Source organism: Diceros bicornis, chromosome 3 (genome assembly GCF_020826845.1).
Source record: "Diceros bicornis minor isolate mBicDic1 chromosome 3, mDicBic1.mat.cur, whole genome shotgun sequence".
Classification (NCBI taxonomy): Eukaryota; Metazoa; Chordata; class Mammalia; order Perissodactyla; family Rhinocerotidae; genus Diceros; species Diceros bicornis.
In genome coordinates, this window is record NC_080742.1 from 10392908 (window position 1) to 10418036 (window position 25129).

The following is a 25129-nucleotide window of genomic DNA, read 5'->3' on the forward strand; positions in this document are numbered from 1 at the left end:
CAAGTGGAAGTGAGCCCATTCTTTGTCCAGGGGAAGATGTTACCTCATCCCTCAGGGTAGCTTGCTACAGACACAACCTTGAGAAATGGCCTTGGTAAAGAGCAATCAGGGCCTTGCATTGTGGGCACACTCAGCAAAAACGTTCAGGTGCCCAGGACCCATGGAAGATTGCCTCTCCCCATACCCAGAAACCCTGCTTCTTAGGCTAGATCATGGATATAATGTTATATCATATGGGGGAGAGGGAGGGACTTGCTATAAAACTACAACTTCAAACTTTATGTAATCATAATATATAAAATGAAAAGTAATTCAGCAGCCACCTGAATACACACAATGTCCTAGATTTCAAACTTGAAATCATCACAATGTAGAACAAACATAAAGGAAGTTTTTTCCTCAGAAGACTCAGTAGGTACCTAATAGCATAAAATTTTACCTTACACGACCTGTTTAAAATTCATTCAAAGAACTGGATTCTCAGAAAATATATTTCTTAAATCAGTTTCCTAAGTGCCCTACTTTTTTTTTTTTTTTTTACCAGAATCTGTAATCACACACATACCCACACACAACTTTTATTAATGTTTTAAAAGCTATATATGTATAAAATAAGATGAAATTGCTCTCTTAGGTGGAATCAGGAAAATACAGCATTTGGAAACAGATAATCTAGGAATCTGGAAAGAGAATGGAAATAATGAAACCAAATGTTTCAAATACATCAACCAGAGTCTTGTTCCTTAGGAAACAATATTAACTTGATGGTGCTTTTGAAGGAAACCAAGGAAAGAAAATTAGTACCCCGATATAAAATTAAGAAGTCATTCTTGGGGCTGGCCTGGTGGTGTAGTGGTTAAGTTGGCACACTCCACTTCGGTGGCCCAGGGTTTGCAGGTTCGGATCCCAGGCGCGGATCTACACACCACTCATCAAGCCATGCTGTGGCGGCGTCCCACAGAAAATAGAGGAAGATGGGCACAGATATTAGCCCAGGGCCAATCTTCCTCAGCAAAAAAAGAGGAGTATCAATAATAGATGTTAGCTCAGGGCTAGTCGTCTTCACCAAAAAAAAATTTAAAAAAGAAGTCATTCTTTGTAAACAAGGAGATTTTTGAGGAAAGGCAGATGAGGAGCTTGTAAAAACTACCATCCTGAGCCTCCCCAGTTTCTCCTAGTTTACCTAAACCCATGTTTATGTGTGTGTAAGCGCGTATATACAAATGATGTGTATTAAGACCGACTAGCAGTCTCATATAAATTTTCTCTAAGTGGTCTTTGCTTGAGCTTAAATATTTACATAATCAGATTCCACATATAAGAGTTGACTAATTTTAAGCCATCTTTGAGTAAAATACAGTCAAATGTGATACAGAAAAAACAAAGATTTGGTAGACTCAACCACTGATGATAAAAGTTTTCTGGAATTAAATTGTGTGACACCAAGAGATTTTTATTGGACCTCGATCCTAAGGCCATGACATAGGGTTATTTCAAAATCAAGTTACCACCTACTCACCCACATTTCTTTCCCCAAAGATGCTTCTGTGTGTAATTAAATTCTACTCTGAAACTCGGTGCTGACCCTTTGGAGTGTCTCCCAAATAAAGCTGAGCTTTTTCCTTTTGGCTACTTCTAAAATGAATCCAGTTTCTTCCTTCCTTTCTAGAAGCAACTGGCTTTAATTAGAAGAAAATTGTGGTTTTTCCAAACTAAACAGAACCCAATGCTGTTTTATCACCAGTCACAATCCAATAACAAACAATTGAAAATCGAAAGATTCTGTCAGACAACAAAGCATTTGCTGCAATGACACCAAACAACTGGTTTGAGTGGATTTTTCCCACTAAACTCACTAACCTAAATGGCTGTTATGTAGACATAGCTTTAGACTTTAGGAATTTGTTTTTATTAATCTGAAGCAAACATGTATAAATATGAACATAATTGTTCCTTAGAATCAGGATATTCATTTTTTATCTTTATTACATTCCTTAAAGTGGAATCCCTTGGAAACACAGCACCACAAAGATGCGAGAGACCTTGGTGGTCATCTAATGTCTACCAATGCTCTTGTCCTCTCTACCAAAGCCACAACAAGTGCTGTTCCAGCTTCTGCCTGGACACCTCCCATGACAACGGGTCACTGCTCTGTTGGGCAGCCCTAACTGTTAGAGTTCTTCCTTAGGCTCAGTCAAGCTCTACCTGTTGTAACTCCTACCCTCTGGAATTATTCACACTGTCAGCATCCTTTTTCATAGGACACTCCCACCTGGAGTTTTTTAAGTTTCTACTGAAAAAAAAAAAAAGAGGGGGTGGTACTTTTGTTGCTCCTTTGCTACAGGTGACTGTTTATCTCATTTTCCAGAATCTCTTCATCCAAGCTTTTGTCCCACCAGCAGATGTCCAAAAAGAAAACAAGGATATGAACATTTCTTGCTGTTCTCTCTTTTTCTTTCTTGTAGGTGCTCCTTCCGGGAAGAGCCAAAAAGAATGATAGGACTTATCTTTGCACATATTTTTCTGTGATGGGGAAGGACAGACTTACTTTCTTAACGATATTTCAGAGATTTGGTAGATACTTTATGTGATTTTTTTTCCTCTTTCTTTCTTGTGTCCCTTGATGCCTTTTATATATATATGTGTTTGTATTTAAACATATATTTCATTACAGCATCCCACTCTTACTGGTCTCTTGACCTTATTTTCACCTTTAGAGTCTTCTTTTCTTTTTCTAATATTTTTTTTTGTTGAAGTGAAATTCACATAACATAAAATTGACCATTTTAAAATGAACGACAATTTACTGGCACAATGTTGTGCAACCACCACCTCGCCCTAGCTCCAAAACATTTTCATCATCCCAAAATAATCTATTCTTAACATCCAGTTTTCATGATAGCAGTCTTCCTCTGGTCCCCTTACTTTAGAATCACTTAAAAGTCTTTTTTAAAAAAAATGTATAGAATTATTCAACATTTTCCAAGGCCAGACAATGGGGGACATTTCTGAGCAGCCCTTGCTCACTGGTTTAATTATTTAAACATATTTAATAATTTAAACAAAGTAAAATAGTTAACAGTGTGGGTAAAATGCTATACTTTAATTTCAGGTTTCCCACAATTTGCAATTAACTAAGATAGTGCATGTCTGTGTCCCCAGCTTGTGAATGTGACCCTGACGGGACCACATCGGGTGGCATTTGTGTGAGCCACTCTGATCCTGCCATGGCGTCTGTGGCCGGCCAGTGCCTGTGTAAGGAGAACGTGGAAGGAGCCAAGTGCAACCAGTGCAAGCCTGGTCACTACGGACTGAGCGCCAACGACCCCCTGGGCTGTCAGCGTAAGTCAACGGCAGCTGGGTCTCCAACCTGGACGCGTTTTAAAGCTTGGGGCTGTCTCTATCAGCCCTAGAATTCAGTCATTGTAAATACTGAGTCCTGCCAGCTTCTGGGTTTTTAAAAGTGATGTAAACCTCTGGCAAATTTTAGTCAGTGGAGAATTTTTCTCAGTGGTTTGCCGAGTTTATCATAAAGTACCAGCAGGGGGCGCTCACATTTTTCGCCGCAGGCGCAAACGGAAAGAATGCCAAAAAAAATTAATGCCAAGTTGCGAAACCTCTAGAAAAATGGCCTCGGATAGGACTCCCCTATACAAGTTCGTTAAGTTACATTCTTCATTTTTGCATAGATTTATGACTTCTTAGGCAATTTCTAAGTAGTGGTTTCTTTCTTTTTATTTCTTAAATTACTTTCACCCCTTTCTTCTCACACTCCTCCTAGTACTGGTCCTATGTTCTCTGACAAAGAGAAGAAAAATATTAAAGAACCAAGGGAGGAGTTGTGGGGAAACAGAAAGAACCTCAGAGTTTTCTGGGGCTAAATGAGGAGACCTTTGGCTCTGGCATCATAGAAGTTTAGAGCTGCCTGGGGTCTCATAGAGCTACAGATTCTTCAGGAAATCTGGGTAAATAATTTCCCTTTGGTCGCAGCGTCATGCTGTATATTTTTGCCCATATAAGGAACTGAGTATCTGCATGTTTAGAGGACAGCATGCTGAATCCTTCTGTAATAAAATGCTCTGCTTGAGTTTGACGGCAAAATTAAATTTCAGGATAATGAATGATATAGTCAAGCTAATTTCCATCACACCTTTCAACACTTCAGGCATTTCTCCCAGTTCACTGACTAACCTGATACCCTCTGAGAATAAGCCAAATATTGTTTTTGTTTTGTTTTTCTTTTGTAACAGCTGTAGTGAGATACAGTTCACATACCATACAGTTCACCCTTTAAAGTGTACAATTAAATGATTTTTAGTATATTCAGAGCTGTGTAACCATCACTACACTCAATTTTAGAACAATTTTTGTCAACCAGAAAAGAAACCTCATACCCTACTTCTGGCTGTATACCCATAAGATTGAAAGTAGGGTCTTGAAGAGATATTTGTACGCCCATGTTCATTGCAGCATTATTCACAACAGTCAAAAAGTAGAAGCAACTCAAGTGTCCATCCATGGATGAATGAATAAACAAAATGTGGTATGTACATACAATGGAGTATTATTCAACCTTAAAAAAGAAGGAAATTCTGACACGTGCTACAACATGAGTGAACTTTGAAAACATTATGGTAAGTGAGATAAGCCAGACACAAAAGGACAAATACTGTCTGATTCCACTTACATGAAGTACCTAGAGTAGTCAAATCCATAGCAACAGAAAGTAGAATGGCAGTTGTCAAGGGCTGGGGGAGGGAGGAATGGGGAGAGGCGTTGTTTAATGGGTATAGAGTTTCAGTTTCGCAGGATAAGAAGAGTTCTGGAGATTGGTTGTACAACAACATGAGTGTACTTACTACTGTTGAACTGTATACTTAAAAATTTTATATGTGTATTTTACCATAAAAAAGAAAAAAAGAAAAAGAAGCCCCACACCCTTTAGCTTCCATCTCCCTATCCTTGCATTCCTCCAGCCCTAGGCAAGCACTAATCTACTTTCTGTTTCTGTAGATTTGCCTATTGTAGATGTCTCATACAAATGGCATCATATAATATGTGGTCTTTTGTGATGGCTTCTTTCACTTAGCATAATATTTTCAAGTTTCATCCATAGTGTAGCAGGTATTAGTACTTCACTTCTTTTTATGGCTAAATAATATTCCTTTGTATGGACATACCACATTTTATTTATCCATTCATCAGTTGGTGAACATCTGGGTTGTTTCCATGAACATTGGTTTTTCCTGCAGAGAAAATGTATATCTTGCTCTGATTGCATAATTTCTCAGCCTTCACAACATAAGCAGAACTCAGATATGTCTACGGGTGGAAGAAAAAGAGGAGGGAGAGAATGAAAAGAAAAAGTAACAAGGCAGTAAGAAAGAGAGAGAAGGGAGAGAGAAATGATAGGTGCATCTGCCAGAGAAGAAGCATCAATAGTAGCCTTGCCCCTAGCTGCCCGACCCGGCCAGCATCACTCAGGATAACTTCTCCGGGCATTCCAGCTTTCATGACTTCCTCCACTTCCTCGTCTCCTCCTAACTGCCATCCAGTAGAGCTACTTGAGGGCTCTGGGAGTGTCTGGTGTTGGATTTCCTATGTGGGGTTGTACGTAGTACAATAATCATGCAGCCAGGCAGACAGCAAACTTGGCAGGGCGGCTGCTCTGTGTTCTTGTGGCCACACGTTTTGCTCAGTGTGAGCTCTTAAGGACATTTACAAGAGTGGAGAAATAAAGATGAGCGCGGTTGCGTATGCTCTGTTTCAGCCTGTGACTGTCACCCACTCAGGAGTCTGCCACTCTCTACCTGCGATGTGGATACAGGCCAATGCTTGTGCCAGCTGTTTGCCACCGGACCACACTGTGAAGAGTGTGCTGTACGTATTTGCCTGTGATTTCTCTTTTATGTAACGATGCAGATTTCTCCTGCCATTGCGGAGAAGAGACTTGGGCTTGTTAATTTCTTTCCTCATGCTATTGTATTTCCATACTCCTGTGGTAAAAGTATTTACACTACAGAAATCAGCAAACACTGTAAATCAGCCCCCACCCTCCTGCAGAGAGCTGGTTGTTAAACCATTTACCGGCACACCGCTGGATTGGACTGAACTGACCCAGGCACCCATGTCAACAGTTTTATCTGTACTCCTGGACATGCCATGCACTAGAATATGCAAACATTTATTTGCCCCCTTTTTTTGCCCACCAGAACGTGGGGCCTTTTCCTCTGTCTCTTGCACACAGTCCTGTTACCATCCTACTACTCATTGCCTAAAAATATTTTGAACAAGCTCATTAAAAAAAAAAACAACTTAGGTTTAAATGTGTTGTAGATTCCTGTGGGAAATAAACTCTCAGATTTTTCACAGACTCCACTAAACATATGAGCATGTGTGCTGAAAATTAGTAAAATGAAACATTTTTACTCCATAAAAAATGTGTCAGGCAGTTAGGGAGTTCAAATCCAACTCGTTTCTTTGTCCTCCAATCTTGGCAGCCCACCACAACATTTTAGAAAGAAAAAACAAAAGCTTAACCTAATAAAAGAACAGTGACCTTGATGTGTCTGAAGAAATGTCACTGATAAATAAGAAACATATGCCTATTAGGACATAGTTTTGTGCTAATATTTTAAGTCATTTTACTGAAAACATATGAGGATGGGGCAGAGGAGGTGGGGAGAGAAAGCAAAGGAGTAAATATGAAGAAGGTACTGTGTGTGAGCCAGGCAGGTAATCTAGAAGTTTTACGTAGGAAGGTGAGGCACGCCAAGCTCAATGACCATGTGTGGGCAACACAAAGAAGGGTGCAGAGCTGCTTAAGAGGATCAGCGAAGACACCACGTCAGATAATTCCAGACAAACCTCAGATTTGGGCTGACTTTCTTCGTTGGCAGATTAACTGCCACTGTGCAGTTCAGTCCATTGTTTGCAGGGGGAAAATAACTGGGCAGGGGCCACCCCATGGGGGACTTGTCCACCATGGCTGAGCCCATGCATCTGACAGGTGCCCCACATCCACAGCTATCTGATGGTGCCCTGGACCTGTGCTGAGGTGGCTGATATGACAGCATACCCTACCCTCACTCACAACCACATCCTGAGTGAAGCAGTTCATTTCACATTGTTTTCACATAAACTGAAGTTTGGTGTTGGGAAAAATATCAAAAGTCCTTTGCTGCATTTTGTAACAAACTATGTCAACTTTTAAATGTTTAAAAAAATCTTTTGGAGTAACGTCAGGCATAAAATTTTACAAGATAACAACAATAAAAAATACGGATACTTAACAAACCTGTTTCAAATAAGAGTTCCATGCCTCTTGAGATCTTAATTTTATCTGAGCATGTTAAGTTGCGATTTGAGGGGGAAGTATTTTTCTGAGCATTTTATAGTAAATGTTATCAGATTTAAGAAATAGCTGTTTGCGTCTCACCAGCTGTTTATATTGACTCAAGATCAAGATGTTGCAATGATGAAAAAAGTCTTGGAGAACAGAGTTAACTCTCATGCAGAGAGAGTTTGTTATGCCAAAACAACTTATTTATAAATAAACAATTCTACTAAACTGTGATATTCAGAGAAGATCGAAAAATCAGCTTGATTGATTTTTTTTTTTTACCACAAAACATTGTGTTGTGCAAATAAAAATCCCTCGGGATTTTGTGGTGAGGAAATCTACCGGTTTTACAAAGGCAGTTGCAAATAGGCAAGCTGAAGATCTTCTGCTCAGACTGGCCTTAAACAACCCAGCTTGAGGGTTGTAAATTGGTGCTGTCAGAGGAACTGTGTGGTTTCCACCGAGTTTACACTCAAAGCAATACACAGACAGCAGTCTTGTCCCCTTCATTTCAAGTCCTGGGAATGTGTGTCCTCAAAGATTGTTACCAAGTACACAGGCAAGAAAGGCTACTGTGTGATTGTTCAGGCTCTGTGGTGACATGATGTGCGTCAAGTAATTGTAGTGATTTTAATACTACACTTGAGAGCAGCAAATATCTTCATACCTGGAATCAGCTGAGGGCTTTCTCTTTGTAGGTTGGATACTGGGGACTGGAAAATCATCTCCATGGGTGTTCTCCCTGTGATGTGATATTGGAGGTGCTTATTCTAACGTGTAAGTCACTCAAACGCACAACAAAGTGCTGTGGCAATATTCTTCACTCACATTTCCACACAAAAGTACATTTTATTCTGATATGCCTATAGTCACAGGTGAAGGATTTTATTCCGTGACAGGCAAAGGGCATTGAAAAACGACAATCTTGAGACATTCAAAGCAGCCTCACTGATTTATTTTACTTCAAATATTTCCAAGGGTGAGACAAACAGCTCTACGCTTGGGTATCCCATGAGGTGGTGGGATAGATGCCTGGAAACCTGTGACTGGACCTGCCCACAACAGCAACTTTTTGCCACCCTGGAAAGAGAGGTCCTGTACTCTCCTTTTCCCAGTTTTTGGAGCAGAATCAGAGAGCCTCTGAGGAAAGAAGTGGCGCCCTGGGTTTCCTGGATCTAGACTTGCTTTTCAAGACTAGTCATGTAGAGGTCATAGCCTCTCAACATCCTCCCCAGGATGATTGATTGATCGATTCAAATGGGTCTAAAGTCAGGGCATTTAGCCCAGCACCCCCACGCCTTCATTTTACACTAGCCTCCTCTACAATTTTTCATGATGGATTTGCTTTCCTCAGGTGCTCACCCAAGGATGGGCAGTGTGAATGCCGCCCGCACATCACTGGCCGCAGCTGCACGGAGCCAGCCCCTGGCTACTTCTTTGCTCCTTTGAATTTCTATCTCTATGAGGCAGAGGAAGCCATGCCACTCCAAGGACTTGCGCCTTTGGTTCGTATTTCATTTACTCCCCTGGCAGACTTAATTTGATGGAGTGTCAGTAAATACATACGGCACACCCTTGAGATCATGCGTAAAGTACCTGGGAAAGAATGGGGTTTTGCCCACAAACGCAGATGAGAGTAGAGTTTATTATATCATGGAACTGTAGATTATATAAATTCTTGAGGGCAGAGTGGGCATTTTATGTGTCTTTGTATCCTGGTTCTAGCACACAGCCTAGCACATAAGTGGGAATTGGATTAAGTTATGATGAAACAGACTTTACTTTTGTTCTTTCAATGCACCCGTCAGATAGAATGTGCTTATTGAGCACCTACTTGTCTGTGTCCCCCATGATACTATAAACCATGAGACGAAGGGAGGATGTGCATCCCATTCACCATTGTTGCTCTAGTGCCTGGCACAGTGCCTGACACAGAGTGGGAACTTCATAGATCTCTGCTAATGGATGAATGAATAAGGTACATAAAAGAAGTATAAGATGTGCTCTCTGTCCTGAAGTTGATTTCGAATTAGCAGTTCTCATGGAACTCAGTGATGTTCACAGGAGTGTGTGATTGCAAAGGTCACTTGGCTCTCTACTTCATTTCCTACAAGTCACAGTCCTGTGGGATATTTTCCCTAAAAATATTTTTCTAAAACTCTTGTTAGAGAAGCAGACACATACATGTGAAACGATTAGAGAAAGTGCAAGTTAGACTCCCATAACAGTCTCAAGCATGTGACTCCTGCCAAAGACAGGGATATACAAAGGAAAAGGTAATGTGAGGTGAAAGTCTTCAAGGAGAGAAAGCATGTGAAAGCTGATACTCAAGACAGGATTTGGATAGAAGCAGGGGAACTCTTCCAGGTTCCAGTGACTAAGTTGTTTCCTGAGGTCTCTTCCTTATCTGGACACTGTTGGTGGGAAGGGATGAAAATGCCTCTTAGGAGGCTTGGAATTTGCTCCTTTGCTGACTGGAATTGGGACAAGAGCAGGAGGCTTTCACTGTCTCTGCTGTGGTTCCTACTATGGTGAGTGGAATTAAAATGAAACAATCCTATGTCTGGATTCTTCATGGTTTTTAATATTGCATCTTTATGATAGTGACTGAAAAAACTTTCAGAAAGGAATATTGGTGTTTGTGTTTAGGCTGTAACTATTGTGAAATAATAGAAAATATATATATTGGTCTCTGCCCCTGGTTCCTGACACAGAGCTCCTAAACCCTTGTAATTTCCTAAGTGATAATAGCACTAGAAACATCTTTTGTTCTAATATTTGGTCTTGGACCCCGGGTTCTTGACACAGAGCTCCTAAATCCTTTGGAATTTCCTGGGTGATAGGAGTGTCATTTGTTCTAATGAGGTGACTCTGGGTGGGCTTCTGAATAGCTTCAGGATGGGGGCTGGTCACCAGAAAGACCAAGCCATGCCTAGAAGCTTGAAACTTTCAGCCCCACCCCTACCCTCCACCCCTGAGTCCTCCAGGAAGGAGAGAGGGCTGGAGGTTGAGATAATGATCCATCATGCCTATGTGATGAAGCCTCCATAAAAATCCCAAAAGTACTGGATTCAGATAGCTTCCAAGTTGGTGAACACATCCATGTCCTGGGAGAGTGGTGCACCTCAACTCCATAGGCCAGAAGCTCCTGTGTCTGGGATCCTTCCAGTCCTCACTCTTTGTATCTCTTCATCTGACTGTTTATCCTTCATTATATCCTTTATTATTTGATAAACTAGTAAACATAAATAAATATTTCCCTGGGTTCTGTGAGCCATTATCCCAAATTATCAAACCCAAGGAAGGGGTCATGGGAGCTGTTTGGTCAGAAATACAGGTAATAACCTGGATTTTCTATTGGCATCTGAAGGGGGAGCAGTCTTGTGGGACTGAGCCCTTAACCTATGGGATCTGACACTAACTCCAGATAGATAGCGTCAGAACTGAATTAAGTTGTAGGACACCCAACTGGTGTCAGAGACTTGTTTGGTGTAGGAATAAACCCACACGTCTGGTGTCAGAAGTGTTGTAAGTGTGGTAATAGTGTGAGAGTAGAGGAGAAACACAAGAATGTTTTTCCTATACAACTAAAAATACAATAGTTTACATTTTTCAGATAAGACATAAAACAAACATGATTATCTAGAATAGATGGACTGTTACTTACCATTTATTCAGTATGCACTGTGTGGTGGGTGCTGACAGCGATTAAGTAGGATGTATCACATATGCTGATCCGTCTCCAAACCAGGGGTTGTGAGTAGAGCGTCTGACATGAATCCTTATTCCTCTCTCCATGGCTTAAAGGAAAAAATTGAGGATATAGAATGGGTTTAAAGGGCAATCAAAATACCTATGATAAAGGAAAGGAAATTCAAGGTGGGACTGATGTTAAATGTTTAAAGGGTAATAACATGAATAATTTTCCTCTCCACTAAGAACATGATCTTTGATTATAGTAGAAAGGATTTAAGTTAGACATCAGTTAATTATTTGTGCGTTCATTTAACAAATATTTATTGTGTGCTTACTATGCTGTTGCTGCTGCTATTAGTAAAACTTCCATTTATTTAATGCTCTGTGCTTTGCACTTTATATACATTATCTCGTTTAACTTTCCAAACAACCTAAGGGTTATCATCTTTCATTTCCAGATGAAGGAAAGCGTTAGAGAGGTTAAGTAACTTGCCCAAAGTCACATAGCTGAGGGGCAGTGGGCCCTAGATGGAAACCCATGTCCATCTGGTTTCAGAACTTTTGCCCTTAACCCATCAATATGTTGTCCACCCACGTGCATAACTGAGCTCCAGGCTAAAAGTGGCATAGAAAGGGATTCATTAGGGTCCTTGCCCTCCAGGAGTTTTTAAGTATAGCTGACACATTTACAGAGATAGCTCAGGATAGGGGCAGTGCCATATGACCATATGATAGGTGCGTTAGGATTTCAGAGCCCTGAGTGATTCTTTAAGAACGGGCTTAACACACAGGTTGAATAATCTGGCCTGAGACTTGAAAACAGTAAGAGTTTCTGTTGGTGGACTAGGTGAGAAGACAGTCCAGCCAGGCAAAGTTATAAGTAATGGCTCAGAGGAGAAACACTGCAGATGTATTCACAGGTAGAACAGGGAATTTATATAGGGAAGAAGTATTGGAAAAGAACACTAGATTCTCCTATTAAAGAGGCTAAATTTTATGCTCTGGGCAATGAGAACTCATTGAGCTTTCTGAGGAAGGGAATGACTTGATGAAGACTGTCCTCAGTGTTCCTGTAAACGCAATCTAGCAGAAGTGAAGCCTGGGATGGAGGGAGGGCAGTCTGCAACAGTCCAGACAGGAATAAAGAAGAGTCTCAGTTAAGAGGTAGCAGAGAGAAGAGAAAGGATGGAGATAGAGATATGAAAGGATAGGGGTAGAGATATGAAAGGATGTGAATCCAAGATGGCCTCTTATGAGTAATTGTTTTAATTCTTAAATTGGAGAACTAAGAAGAATGACCATTAACTTTCTTGGTGGGACTATCTGTCTTGGTCCCTTCAGGCTGCTATAAGAAAAATCCTATAGACTGGGTGGCTTATAAGCAACATAAATTTATTTTTCACAGTTCTGGAAGGTGGGAAATCAAAGATCAAGGTGCTGGCAGATTCAGCATCTGATGAGAGTCTGTTTCCTGGTTAATAGACAGCGGTCTTTTCACCAAGTTCTCACATGGCAGAGGGGGCAGAGGAGCTCTCTGGGGTCTCTTTTAGGGCACTAATAGGCCACTAATCCCATTCATGAGGGTTCTGCGCTCATGACCTAATCACCTCCCCAAAACCCCACCTCCAAATACCATCACATTGTGGATTAGGTTTCAACATATGAATTTTGAGGGGACACAAACATTCAGTCTGTGGCAACATCCTCACTACTCAAAGTGTGATCTATAGCCCAACAATACTGGCATCACCTGCGAGTTCATTAGACTCAGAGAATCTCAGGCCCCATCCCGGACCTATTGAATCAAGTCTGCGTATTAACAAGATCCCCAGGCAATTCATATGCGGTTTGGGAAGCACTGGTTTGTTTTCTTATAGAAACTACTTGTGGTCACAACAGTTACCATTAATTAAATTTAACATAGTATAGTATTTAACATAGTATAGTTAATATGTAGTATAGTTAATAATATATATAGTTATAACAGACTATATTGTATATACATATAACATTATATAATAATATATAATGTGATATAGTTAATAATATAACATAGTATATTGTTATACACTGTTACTATATAAAGTTAATTCCATAATATGTTTTCTGTATAAAATTAGTAATATAGTTTATAATTTTGTGTTACAAGATGAATACAATTGGTGAGAAAAGAAAGAAGAGGACAAATAAACAATAATCCATTGTGGCCTGTCCAAAGGGTCAAGATGGTCAAGGAGCCGGTCAGAGAGTGTGGCTGAGAATCTGAATAAGGAGCACTAGAATAAGGGGGTTCCTGAAGCGGACCACAGCTGACCTGAGGGCAGCATGCCCATGATGAACAACCAGGGCACCTGTGAAATTAAAAATCTTGTTGGTAAAACCAGCAGTGAAACACCAACCAAGCAAACACCAGTGTCCAGAGTATAGTAAAACTTTGGCAACGAGCAGCTGGCAATTCTAACTGGGTCAGCAGCTGAATGACTAAGGAGATGATATAAAAGAGAAGCCCACAAAAATCAGGCTTTTAAGGAAACTGGAGTTGTATGAATGCAATTCTTCTGCTTTAATTTGGCGGTGGAATTTGGCTATCCTGGTATAACCTCTCCTGGGAATTTGTAAGGCCAAATCCTGTAAACTGTGAGAACTAAGAGAAATTGGTCTGGAAAATGTCAAAAGTTGCAATATAAGAAATCTTTGAATCTCTATACATGCCTATTGTTGACTTTCTTCTTGAGATTACATGTTAAAACATAGCATTTGTACTTTTTTAAACACCATAAAACCAGCAAATAAGAATAAAACTTTTCCCAGTTTAGAATCTCACAAGCATAGCATCCTTTAAAAAGAATACCCAACATGTGGTCTTAGGACCACCAAAAATTTCCTGTTTTCACAGAGGGAAAAAAAAAAGTAAACTGCCTCCATGATGTCTTCCTGAGGCTATTAAATGAGATTACCTCTTAAATTATGGTATAATCTGAAACCCTTGAACTATGGTATAATTGGAACTTTTGCAGGTTACTTACATTTCTTTTCTTTTTAAGATATTAGCAACAGCTTTGCCTACATGTGATGTGTATTTCCAGCAACAAGGACAGGATTTCATAATTGACAAAGGAAATATAATACTGAAGAGAAAGCAAAGCGTACATGCTGACAAGCCAAGTGAGGTAAACCATTTCTCCATGGGCATTGTCTGCCGTCCATAAACGAATAACCCAGGTAATGCACTTAGAACTGTGCCTGACCGTGTAAGTGCTCAGTCAGTGTAAGCTCTTATCCTCAGGAATAGAATGGAGGAAAAGAAGAAGCAAGCTCACAGTAATTAGAGCCTCTGGGGAAAACTTCAATAGCTTTATTTCTTTTCCAAACGAAAATTTCTGGAAAGCTGGATTCTGGAGAGTTGGAGAGTCACGTACTGTGAATTCATGGTTCCTTGTAACTTTAGTAAGGAAAGTACGGTGCTGAGGAATGGCACTCCCCCTAGTTGAAGAGAAAAGGACTGATATCTCTGAGGATGGTGCAAGGCTCGTCTCTGGGGATGGCACATGGCAATGCCCTAGATTCCAAGGCGGATGTAGTTGGTCAGCGCTGGTGTGAGTGCCAGGACGATGCTGCCTCCTCGGGGCCCTGCCTCCAATGGCTTCAGAAGGCAGAGGAGACCTGAAGACCTTGTAGCCATCCAACTATTATTCACGTGAAGTCAGGGCCACTTTTGGTCTGTTTGTTCCTTCATTTGTCACACTGAGGTCTTGATTGAGCGTTCCTGTGTGCATATGCATGAATGGGCATGTTGGAAAAGCAAATGAAAGCAGACGTCAGCTGTCTTGTTCACAAACCCAGCACCTGAAACAGTTCCTTACACATACAAGAGCTTGAGTGATTGAAATGGTTGAATAAATGACAACAGAAATGCTTTAGACACAGAGCCTGCCCTTAAGATTGTTGTTGGGGAAATAAGCCATGTATACAACAAATGCGTGGCAGGGTGGGGCAAGTATCGTAAAAGAGGTGCACATAACATGATATGGACTTCAGATTAGGGAGAACCACCTCCAGCCGAGAGAGTCAGAGAAGGCGTGAGGGTGTTCTTCCTCCTTTCGGGTCTCTGCGCACCAGTCATGGTGGCTTCACTCTTTGTCCTACTTGTTTCTGTTCCCACGTCACATGCCCAGGAAGCCCTCTCTGACTCTCCAGGCTTCTCAACCCGAAGTCCACCTGAAAGAGAAGAGTGTGGAATGAGCCACTACTCCTCCGCCCCTTGCTCCCTGATCAGTGGCACAGATCAGTGAGCCTCAGATTTTACTGTGCATAAGTATTGCCCAGGGAGTGCATTTAGAATGCTTATTCCAGGGCCTTACCCTCGAGATGCTGAATCAGGGAATCTGAGACTGATCAGGAAGTCTGCATAGTTGCCAAGCACCCCAAGGTGATTCTGATACGGGTGCTCCATGACAGTACTTGAAGAACACTGCTCTAAGCATCCACGACCTGCTCTCCTGACTCTTGCCTGAAATGACCACCTCTGTATTATTGATTTGCAAACTTGTACTCATCCATTAAGACCGAATTTATCTTTCTCTGACATTTCCCTGACATCTGGATGTAATTAATTATTTCCATCTCTGGGGTCCCATAGATCAGAAATTTTCAAACTGCAGGTCATGCCTATTAGTAAGTAGGTCATGAAATCAATGGACTGGGTCAGCTTAGTGCAACAAAAGAATATAAAGCAAAGGCATCTTTTTTTGTGAACCTTGTTTCACTTTTGTATAAACGTGTGTGTGAGCACGTGCGTGTGCGCTGAGTCACTGTCTTGGGTTGGATTCCCTAGAAGCAGAGATTACAACAAAGATTCCTGTGCATGTGCTTTATTGAGGGAGCGCTCATCAGGAGAAACCTGTAAGGAATCGAAGGCAGTAGGCTGAGGAGGGGAAAGTGAGGTGAGGATGGGGTCTGGGATAGAGTCTCACCTTGGCCTGATTCCCTGGGGAAGCTCTGAAGCATGAACCGCACCACAGCGTTGTCCTCCATTGAGGCCCAAGGGCTGGCCTATTGTAATTCTGAATCAGTCAGTCATGGCTGTGAGCTGCCAGGGCGAATGCAGGGAACCTCCCAGGTGAGGTGGCCCCCATCAGCCAAGGGCAATTCTCAAGACAGGGAGCAGTGGAGAGCAATTGCAGCCGACGATCACAGAGGTGGTGGCTGAGTAGAGTGGCCCAGTAAAGGGGACCTGACAGTACACTAACAGTGTCAACTAGAGTCCACCTCTGCATGCTCAGACCCACGTGCAGGGCCCAGGGCAAAATAAAAATGCAAGGCCCCTTGCTCAAAAGTTAGGGAAAAGGGCCACTGAAAGTAGTAAAATATAAACCTTTTTACTTTCTTCCATAGTCTCTCTCTCGACTTGTCAGAGTGTTTTTATCTGTTATTTAATGTCATTCTAAGCAAAGAAATATGAAAAATTTAAATTATCAATGAGTTATACGTCTTTGTATCGTGTAATGCCAGTTTTAACTGCAATCATAAGAGCATTTAACTCGTACGTGGAATCACTGAAATTATACAGTTTGTATTTTGTAGTCATATATGCATGCGTGTTTTGATCTTCCCGGAACAATGAGAATGCTGCACAAAACTAACTTAACTGTTTTTATGTCTCTTCTTGATACGTGTTCTACCAACACTCTCTACCTTCAGTTTACTAATGAGCAAGAAAGGACTGAAAGGGAGAGACACTATGAGTTGCCCTATCTTTCTCTTTCCTTCTAGTCATCATTTTCAGTGTAAGTATTGGCCCCTGTAGGGAAGTAACATGAAACATGTGTTTCTTAGAATGCTTTTGCCTTCTTTCTGCTTTCAAAGCAAGTTCTAGTTGGAACTGAAAGCTTGGCTTCTTGGAGCTGTCGGCACCCCTGCTTACTTACTCATAGATGGAACATGCTTGCTCTGCACTCACTTGGAGTCTCACTGCACGCCTATGCATAGTAGGTCCACTTGAGTCCTATGCTCATGGGCATCACATGCACTATATGCAAATGGGGCAGCAAGGAAGCAGGCACATATTGTGGGTATCTCTTCTGCCCATGTGCATGCTCCATTGTGCCAAGAGACTTCACTTACAAAACAACTTCGAAGATAAAATTATTAATTATTTCAAGATGGTGACAGGAGAGCATTAAACCAAGCATGAGGTCCTTCAGAGCATGGGGCCGTAGGCAACTACGCAGGTTGCATGCCCATGAAGCTGTCCCTGCCCATTTGCTTCTTCCATTAAGCTCACTCCATGTAGGCACAGCTTCTCCAGGATTCTCACTGGCCACAATTCCTGGGAAAATTTACAAAGATTAGTGGGACAAACTGCAGCCTCCAGCCATTTGGAAGTTAGTTGGTCCCAAGGTTTTAACTGATGCTCACTGTCTCCCTCCCTCCTCGCCACCCATTCTAGACTCACCTCATCCTCAACTAGCACTTCTGCTGGGTGGGACGACCTAGACTCTCATCCCTCCGGGGCCTGAGGCCTTAGTTACCAGGTCCTTATCAGGCCACATATATGAGAGCACCAGAGGTGCCTCAGTGGGTGACCTCAGTGCTGTACATATTTCTCACGTCCACATAATATAGCAACAGCCCTACCAGTTAGGGTAATTCCTTCCCGTGCCTGCTAGTCTACTGGCATGAGGCACGCAAGTGACCATGCAGCAGCCATAGCTTTAAGGTTAGTGGAATTCTTTGTCCTTGCCCAAGAATCAAGACATCTAGACCCACAGAGCCTAAAGTTGCAAGGACAGCAAGCCCAACTTCCTCTGGTCACTGGGAGTGACAGTGACCTCGGCTACTCCTACTTGGTTCCCAAACCCATGTTTTCTCCCTACTGGGGATGCAGCATCACATAAAGGCCATTGGTTTAAGGAGTAAATAACATCCTGAAAAATACTGCCCCATCTCACAGGGTGTCGTTTCCAAGCTAGTGAAGCTGATGCATCTTACAGGGGCCCTGTTCCACTGCCATCTCAGGACAGCCCCTTGTAGATGGCATGGTTTGTGTAGAAGCAGTGGATCCCAAAGTCACATGACCACTACTGCACTTCTTTTGCTGTAAAGTGGGTCCCTTGGGCTGAGGAGTTGTTATGTTTTCCCACACTGGTGAATCAGATACTCTGTGAGCCCTCAGAGAGTGGTATTGACCAAGACCTCAAAGTGTCTGATTCTCACTGTGGGAGACCATATAACATCGCCTTGGACCTAGGGACCCACTTCACTATCCTTGAATATAGAGGATCAGTGTGATATTTTGTGGACTATCTGCATGGTTCAGATCCTTTTGGTCTACACTGTTACAGAGAGCAGGAGAATTAACAGCCTTGGGGCAAGGCTGAATATACACTACTGCCCATCCCAAGTGAACACAGATTACTTCTCTTTCTTCTCCATCATGGGCATGGAAAAGAACACATTTTGCATTTCAATAGCTGCGTATCCTGTAGCATAAGTTGTTAATCTGCATATCATGTAGGGTGGTGTTAATCTGCTCTGGTAAAGATACTCCATCCAGCACAAGAGCTGTAAGTGGGGCTACAACTTGGTCAAGTTCGTAATGGGGATATGATGGGAACCACCACCAAGTCTTGAGAGTGGCACTTTGAGGATGCCTCTAATTTGGGATATTGTTTTTTATTTTCTATCTTGGCTTGGTGGCAGGGCTGGAAGTGCAGGTGGTGGCAGAGGATGGGCATTTCACAAGCTTTTACTTGGCATTTCCTACCATAAGAGCTCTTACCTTACAGGTCAAAGAATCAATGCACACTGCTAAGCAGGTCCATTCCAATTGCAAAGTCAGGAATTGGAGGAAATTATCAATGAGTGACTCAGTAAACTCAGGGAACCCACCGTGAAAAGGACCTGGGCCAGGACTCCATTTATTACCTGACCCTCATATGCCCCTATTCTAACAGCAGGACCTTAACAGCACTTTGGGTACCTGGTTATCAGCATCAACTCAGATCCTGTATCCACTAGCCCTTGAAAGATCTAGATATTTCCCCTCCCCCAACAGTAAGTAACCGTAGATCTGTTTGAGAAACAAGTGAGAGGGCCGGCCCCATGGCTTAGCGGTTAAGTGCGCGCGCTCCGCTACTGGCGGCCCGGGTTCGGATCCTGGGCGCGCACCGACGCACCGCTTGTCCGGTCATGCTGAGGCTGCGTCCCACATACAGCAACTAGAAAGATGTGCAGCTATGACATACAACTATTGTCTTGACATGAGTACAGCCATGTTTGGCCGCTCCATTGACCTACAGCCACCAGCACAAAAAGAAATACAAAGCTGCTTTCTGCGTGGTGGGAACCGGCCATTCTCTCACGGAGGGAGTTGCAGGTTGTAACATTTCAAGGCTCTTGGAGCGTCGTAGCACGGGATGGACTGGCCATCTATGCCGGGCTGGGACGATAACCAAAGAGAACAATGCACGTACACAACTACTGGGCTGGGACGTTAGCCAGGGGGCTCAGTGCACGTACGCCACTGATAACCATTTTGTGCATGGAAACACTAAATGCTTGCTCTGCAAACTCTGTAATTGCTTACTCTGAAAATTACTGATGGTATAAAAACTGCTGGAAACTGAGCCCTAGTGAGAGTTCCACCTGTGGAAGGGACACCTTGCCCAGGACGTGTGATCCTTGCCCAGCCGCGTCGATTGACAGGGCTCTCCCGGCAGTGGGGCGTGGATGTTGTGAGTAACTGATCTGATGTGAAGTAATTGATTTGATGTGAAGTAATTGATTTGATGTGTTCTCTTTTCGGTCAACCTGGTGTTTCTCTTTCTGGTTGATTTGTGTCATTTCTCTTCAGCTGATGTGGGTGTTTTCCCTTTCCAGTCGGGCTGATGTTTTTTCCCTCTTAATATTTGACCTATTTAGATCTGTTTGCAGACTGTCACCTTTACTATCCTCTATATAATAAAATATACCTTCGGTCCATTTGTTTGGAGTGGAAAGTGTCTTTTACGTCTCCGATCGAATCCCCGAACCTCTCATAACATAATTGGCGCTGTGAGCAGGATTCGATTAAGGAGATGCCTTTCCTATTCAAACGAAAGGTAACTGAAGCCAAGGTGGAAGAAATTCCAGGATGGGAGGACCCTCCCTCTTGCACGCTGGCTGGGGAGTGGACTCACAGGTCAGGATTATGTGAAACTTGGGATGTTCGTCTGCGAGATATGAACCATTGGATGTGACCAAAGCTTTGCAGACAGTAGGAAAAAAGAGATAATGTTTCTTTTCTGGCACGGCGAGGTTAATGTTTATTGACTGCTTATCGTCGGGCTATAGAAGATAGGGATAAAATACAAGGGAGAATGTACTCTTGAAAAAAGAAGTTTCAAATTTACAGTCCCGGCTGATGTCACCCAAAATAGAAACTCTTTCCTTGCCGTGAGCCTGGCATTCTAGTTTTATTTGGCCCCTCTTAAGTGACAAATAGTGAGCCTAAATGTGTATCCAATAATAATTTGGCGAGCCAGCCGGGAGGCTCTTTGTCCGTGGCTCGGTGGGCCCGGGCCGGGTGGGATGTCCTGGGAAACAGTCCAGCAGCTGCCTAGGTGATTTGCCCTAGGGACTGCTCCCAGTGCTTTCCATCTGACCTGGCACCGCTGACCCTGGGCACATTTTTCTTATGACAGGGAAACAGGCTCTAGAATTATTTGTTTGTTTGCCTATTTGTTTGTTTTTGCTTACACCAAGAACTCCCTTCCCCTCCATCTGGAGTCCTGTCTCTTTAAGAGGCAGGGCTATCCCTACTGGAATGGGAATAATTGTAGGACTTTTACCCGGAATCTGTTAGATGCATCTATCTGTTCTGTTTGGGATCCCATTTAACTGTCTGTTCTGTATGTTTGTAATTTTGAAGGGGGGATGTTCCATCTGTCCCCAAGGAGAGCCCTCTGGGCCACCTCTTGGCTAAATGGGCTACATTCAGCTAGGAGCCCATATCCAAGAAGATAGGTTTTTTATTGTAACACCACATTGCCACAATATTCCATAGACTCCAGAGAGGAAAAGTGGCCAAAATGGGGCAATTTCAATTTACCAAAACTGATGTATTTGCTTATGCAATTGAAAAAAGCCAGCTAAAAAGTTAAACCACTAGTGGGAAGCCTATTTTAATCTTTTGAGGTTTTTAAACAAAATCAGGAATACTGCATTGCCTCTTTAAGAGAAAATAATGAAGCAACTAAACATGCCAGCAGCCTAAGCTGAATCTGCTGCTCCCCTCCCCTCTCTTGCTGAGCTTCCCCGCTTCAACTCCCCCTGAATTCCTGATCTGAAATTAAGCAAGTGAAAATAAGTAAACTTTTGAAGTAATTTGAAATTGGGATGGCTATTCTGGAGAATCTGTTTCAGATGAGTTCACCTTAAGGGTCACCCTTAAAAGAGAGGATTCGAAACCTCTCACGATGAACTGCAATCTTTAATTAATACACAGAGACTTCTAAAAGACAAAGTTATTTCAAAAACAGCTTCCAAAATCTTTTCGGTAACTTGAAGCTTTAGAGTTTTGCTAAATTAAGTTGATAAAAATTTATTGAGTCTCTGGGTCGTTTCCACATAAGATAAAACATTAAAAATTGGTTACTAAGCATAAATTTGTCTGCCTATGGTCTCTTATCTCAAAAAAAAAAACTGAAAAATGCTTACGTTTAATGATAAACATGTTATGTGCATGTTGAGGAATTTTCTATGAGAAAGTACACATTTCTGGAAAGTCTGTATACAAAAAAAGCAAAAGGTATGTTGTCCATAAAGAAGGTATAAAGAATAGAGATATTTATGTTTGTTTTGTTAAGAAAAATAAATTTGTCCTAAAGTACTAAGAAAAGAAAAAAGGCGTAGGACAAATTCTAAATGTAAAAAATAAGTGACAGAAGGTTTGTAAAAGTAAAGCCCTGAGGAGTTTTGCACATGATCAAGTTGGCTAAAGTAAGCTGATAAAAGATTAAAATTTGGCTTTCTCTCTTATAAAGGTAATTTTCTTAAACTTTTAGTCTGCTCTTTATATAGAAATTAAAAGGTGTTCTTTTGCGTAAGTCTATGTAAAAGACAAAACACCTATGTTTTGTTAAAATAATTTCCTATGTTCAAAAGGACTGAAGTCTCTCCCTTAAGGTTTTTGTTTTTGTTTTTTGACTGTTTTAACTCTCTGTTTGCCTTTAACTGTTTCTGTTGTCAACTTGATTAAATAAATAACTAGGCATTGTTTCCTATTTGACCAAGTGTTTTAAAATCTTTTGATATTTTTGATAAACTTCTGCCAAAATTAAAGTTTTTTTAACTTAAAAAAGAAATTACAAAAAGACATATGATTATGGTGCCAAAATACAATTGTTACTGTATTTCATGTTGATGCTCACAGTTCTTTAATTTCTACAGAACAAAAGTATAACTCTCATGCTAATCAGCTGGTGCAGATTCGTGCAACGCACAACCCAGGCTTAGCACAATGAATCCACGAAAAGAGTGGACACTTGGGAGAGCAAACTTCATACAGGTGGGCAAAACAAAGGGGAATCCTTGTCACCCATGATGATATTGCCACTTCAGTAAAACAATGTCAGTTATGCCAACAGTTAAATAAACGGGGAGTTCCACACCCCTACCAAGGTCATATCCAAAAGGGATTATTTCCCGCCCATACATGGCAAATAGATTCTATTGGACCATTGCCAAATTCTTGTGGATATACTTATGCCTGCACTGCTGTTGATACATATTCTGGTTATGTATTGGCTATACCAACTAAAGTGGCCACTCAACAGAGTGCCATAAAATTATTAGATATAATCAAGTTATATTATGGAACACCAAGGCAAATTCAGAGTGACAACGGTTCCCACTTTACAGGTAAGTTGATTCAAACTTATACCAAGGAAAATTATATAGAATGGATTTATCATATACCTTATTACCCCCAAGCTGCAGGCCTCATAGAACGAATGAACGGATTGCTTAAACAACAATTGAGGAAACTTGGTCATGGCTCATTAAAGGGGTGGCACAACCATCTAAGTACTGCTCTAAATATGTTAAATAACAGGCCACTAGGCCCTAATGAGACTCCTCTGTCAAGGTTGTTACCAACAAAGATTACAGAAGTGGCAGCCGCCACCCATGAGCTTATGACCTTAACCTATTGGCCCCTGACTCAGTCTGCTAAACCACCTTTTCGTGCCACGGCCAAAGCGCCTGGATTGGATTTATCTACTGTTCATTCTATTCAACTGCCCCCTAAGAAGCAGTCTATAGTCCCTACCGGGATAGGGGTACAATTTCCCAAAAATACCTTTGGTTTGTTAAAAGGACGCTCTGGACTGGCAACAAAAGGTATTGATGTACTGGGAGGAGTCATCGATCCAGATTACCAAAGAAAAATAAAATTTATATTATATAATGGTAGTGACACAGTACTAACTGTAGAGTCTGGAAAACGAGTGGGACAATTATTGGTGCTTCCCCTCTTGACTCCAAATGTGTCACAAGGACAACCTCCAAATAAATTAACTAAAAGAAAAATGCAAGGATTTGGATCTACAGATGGATGGAAACCTAGAGCAAAAGTGTGGGTGACACATCCACCCAATGCGGCTCCCCGTGCCGCAGAAGTAGTGGCCCAAGGGCCCACTGCAACACTCATAGTAATGTATCCAGGAAATGAACAATTATATCATGTTCCTAAAAATTCTGTTTCTTTGCGTGAATAGATATTCCTGCTGTGTTTACTATGCTGTGCTGCATTTCCATGTCTGCTGCAAACCTACGCACCAACTAATGCCTCTGTAGGACAACCTTTGACCCTCTACAGTTAGACCAACTGCTCTACACCAGTGGGACCTATAACCTGGACTATGAATGGCCAAGAAATTTGGTCTCAGAAACAACAAGCAACTTCGCAATATAAGATAATTTCTCTATTACCCTGCCTTCTGCTACCCTCTGTGATGGGGGCTGATCTGGACTTCTGCAAGCTAATTTGTTATGCCTAAGTGTTACCTTATCTAATGTTATCTTTGATGCTGTGCATGATTTGCAAGATCAAGTTAATAACATTTCATATTCTAAGGGGTTATTTGATTGGTTACCTTGGGGTTTGGGTCCTTTATTGCAAGATAGTTTTATAATTATTGTAGTCATTGGATTTTGGATTATTGGATGTGCCTTATGTACTTGTGTACGAAGTTCATTGTCTGTGCGTATGGTGTCTTATGGTTAATGGAGACGGCCACGGCCGAATATGTCTTGACATGAGTGCAGCCATGTTTGGCCGCTCCATTGACCTACAGCCACCAGCACAAAAAGAAATATAAAAGCTGCTTTCTGCGTGGTGGGAACTGGCCCTTCTCTCACGGAGGGAGTTGCAGGTTGTAACATTTCAAGGCTCTTGGAGCGTCGTAGCACGGGATGGACTGGCCATCTATGCCGGGCTGGGACGATAACCAAAGAGAACAATGCACGTACACAACTACTGGGCTGGGACGTTAGCCAGGGGGCTCAGTGCACGTACGCCACTGATAACCATTTTGTGCATGGGAACACTAAATGCTTGCTCTGCAAACTCTGTAATTGCTTACTCTGAAAATTACTGATGGTATAAAAACTGCTGGAAACTGAGACCCAGAGAGAGTTCCACCTGTGGAAGGGACACCTTGCCCAGGACGTGTGATCCTTGCCCAGCCGCGTCGATTGACAGAGCTCTCCCGGCAGTGGGGCGTGGATGTTGTGAGTAACTGATCTGATGTGAAGTAATTGATTTGATATGAAGTAATTGATTTGATGTGTTCTCTTTTCGGTCAACCTGGTGTTTCTCTTTCTGGTTGATTTGTGTCATTTTCTCTTCAGCCGATGTGGGTGTTTTCCCTTTCCAGTCGGGCTGATGTTTTTTCCCTTCTAATACTTGACCTATCTAGATCTGTTTGCAGACTGTCACCTTTACTATCCTCTATATAATAAAATATACCTTCAGTCCATTTGTTTGGAGTGGAAAGTGTCTTTTACATCTCTGATCGAATCCCCGAACCTCTCATAACAACTATCTAC

The 25129-nt window shown here is 41.9% G+C and overlaps 1 protein-coding gene across 1 annotated transcript in view; it reads left to right on the top strand.

Moving 5' to 3' along the window:
• LAMB4 (laminin subunit beta 4) overlaps positions 1-25129 on the top strand; it is a 107440-nt gene that overhangs the window by 19951 nt on the left and 62360 nt on the right. The window contains 5 exon segments of the mRNA XM_058523144.1: positions 3163-3342; positions 5771-5880; positions 8041-8086; positions 8089-8119; positions 8697-8847. Coding sequence (XP_058379127.1) covers positions 3163-3342; positions 5771-5880; positions 8041-8086; positions 8089-8119; positions 8697-8847 — 518 coding nt within the window.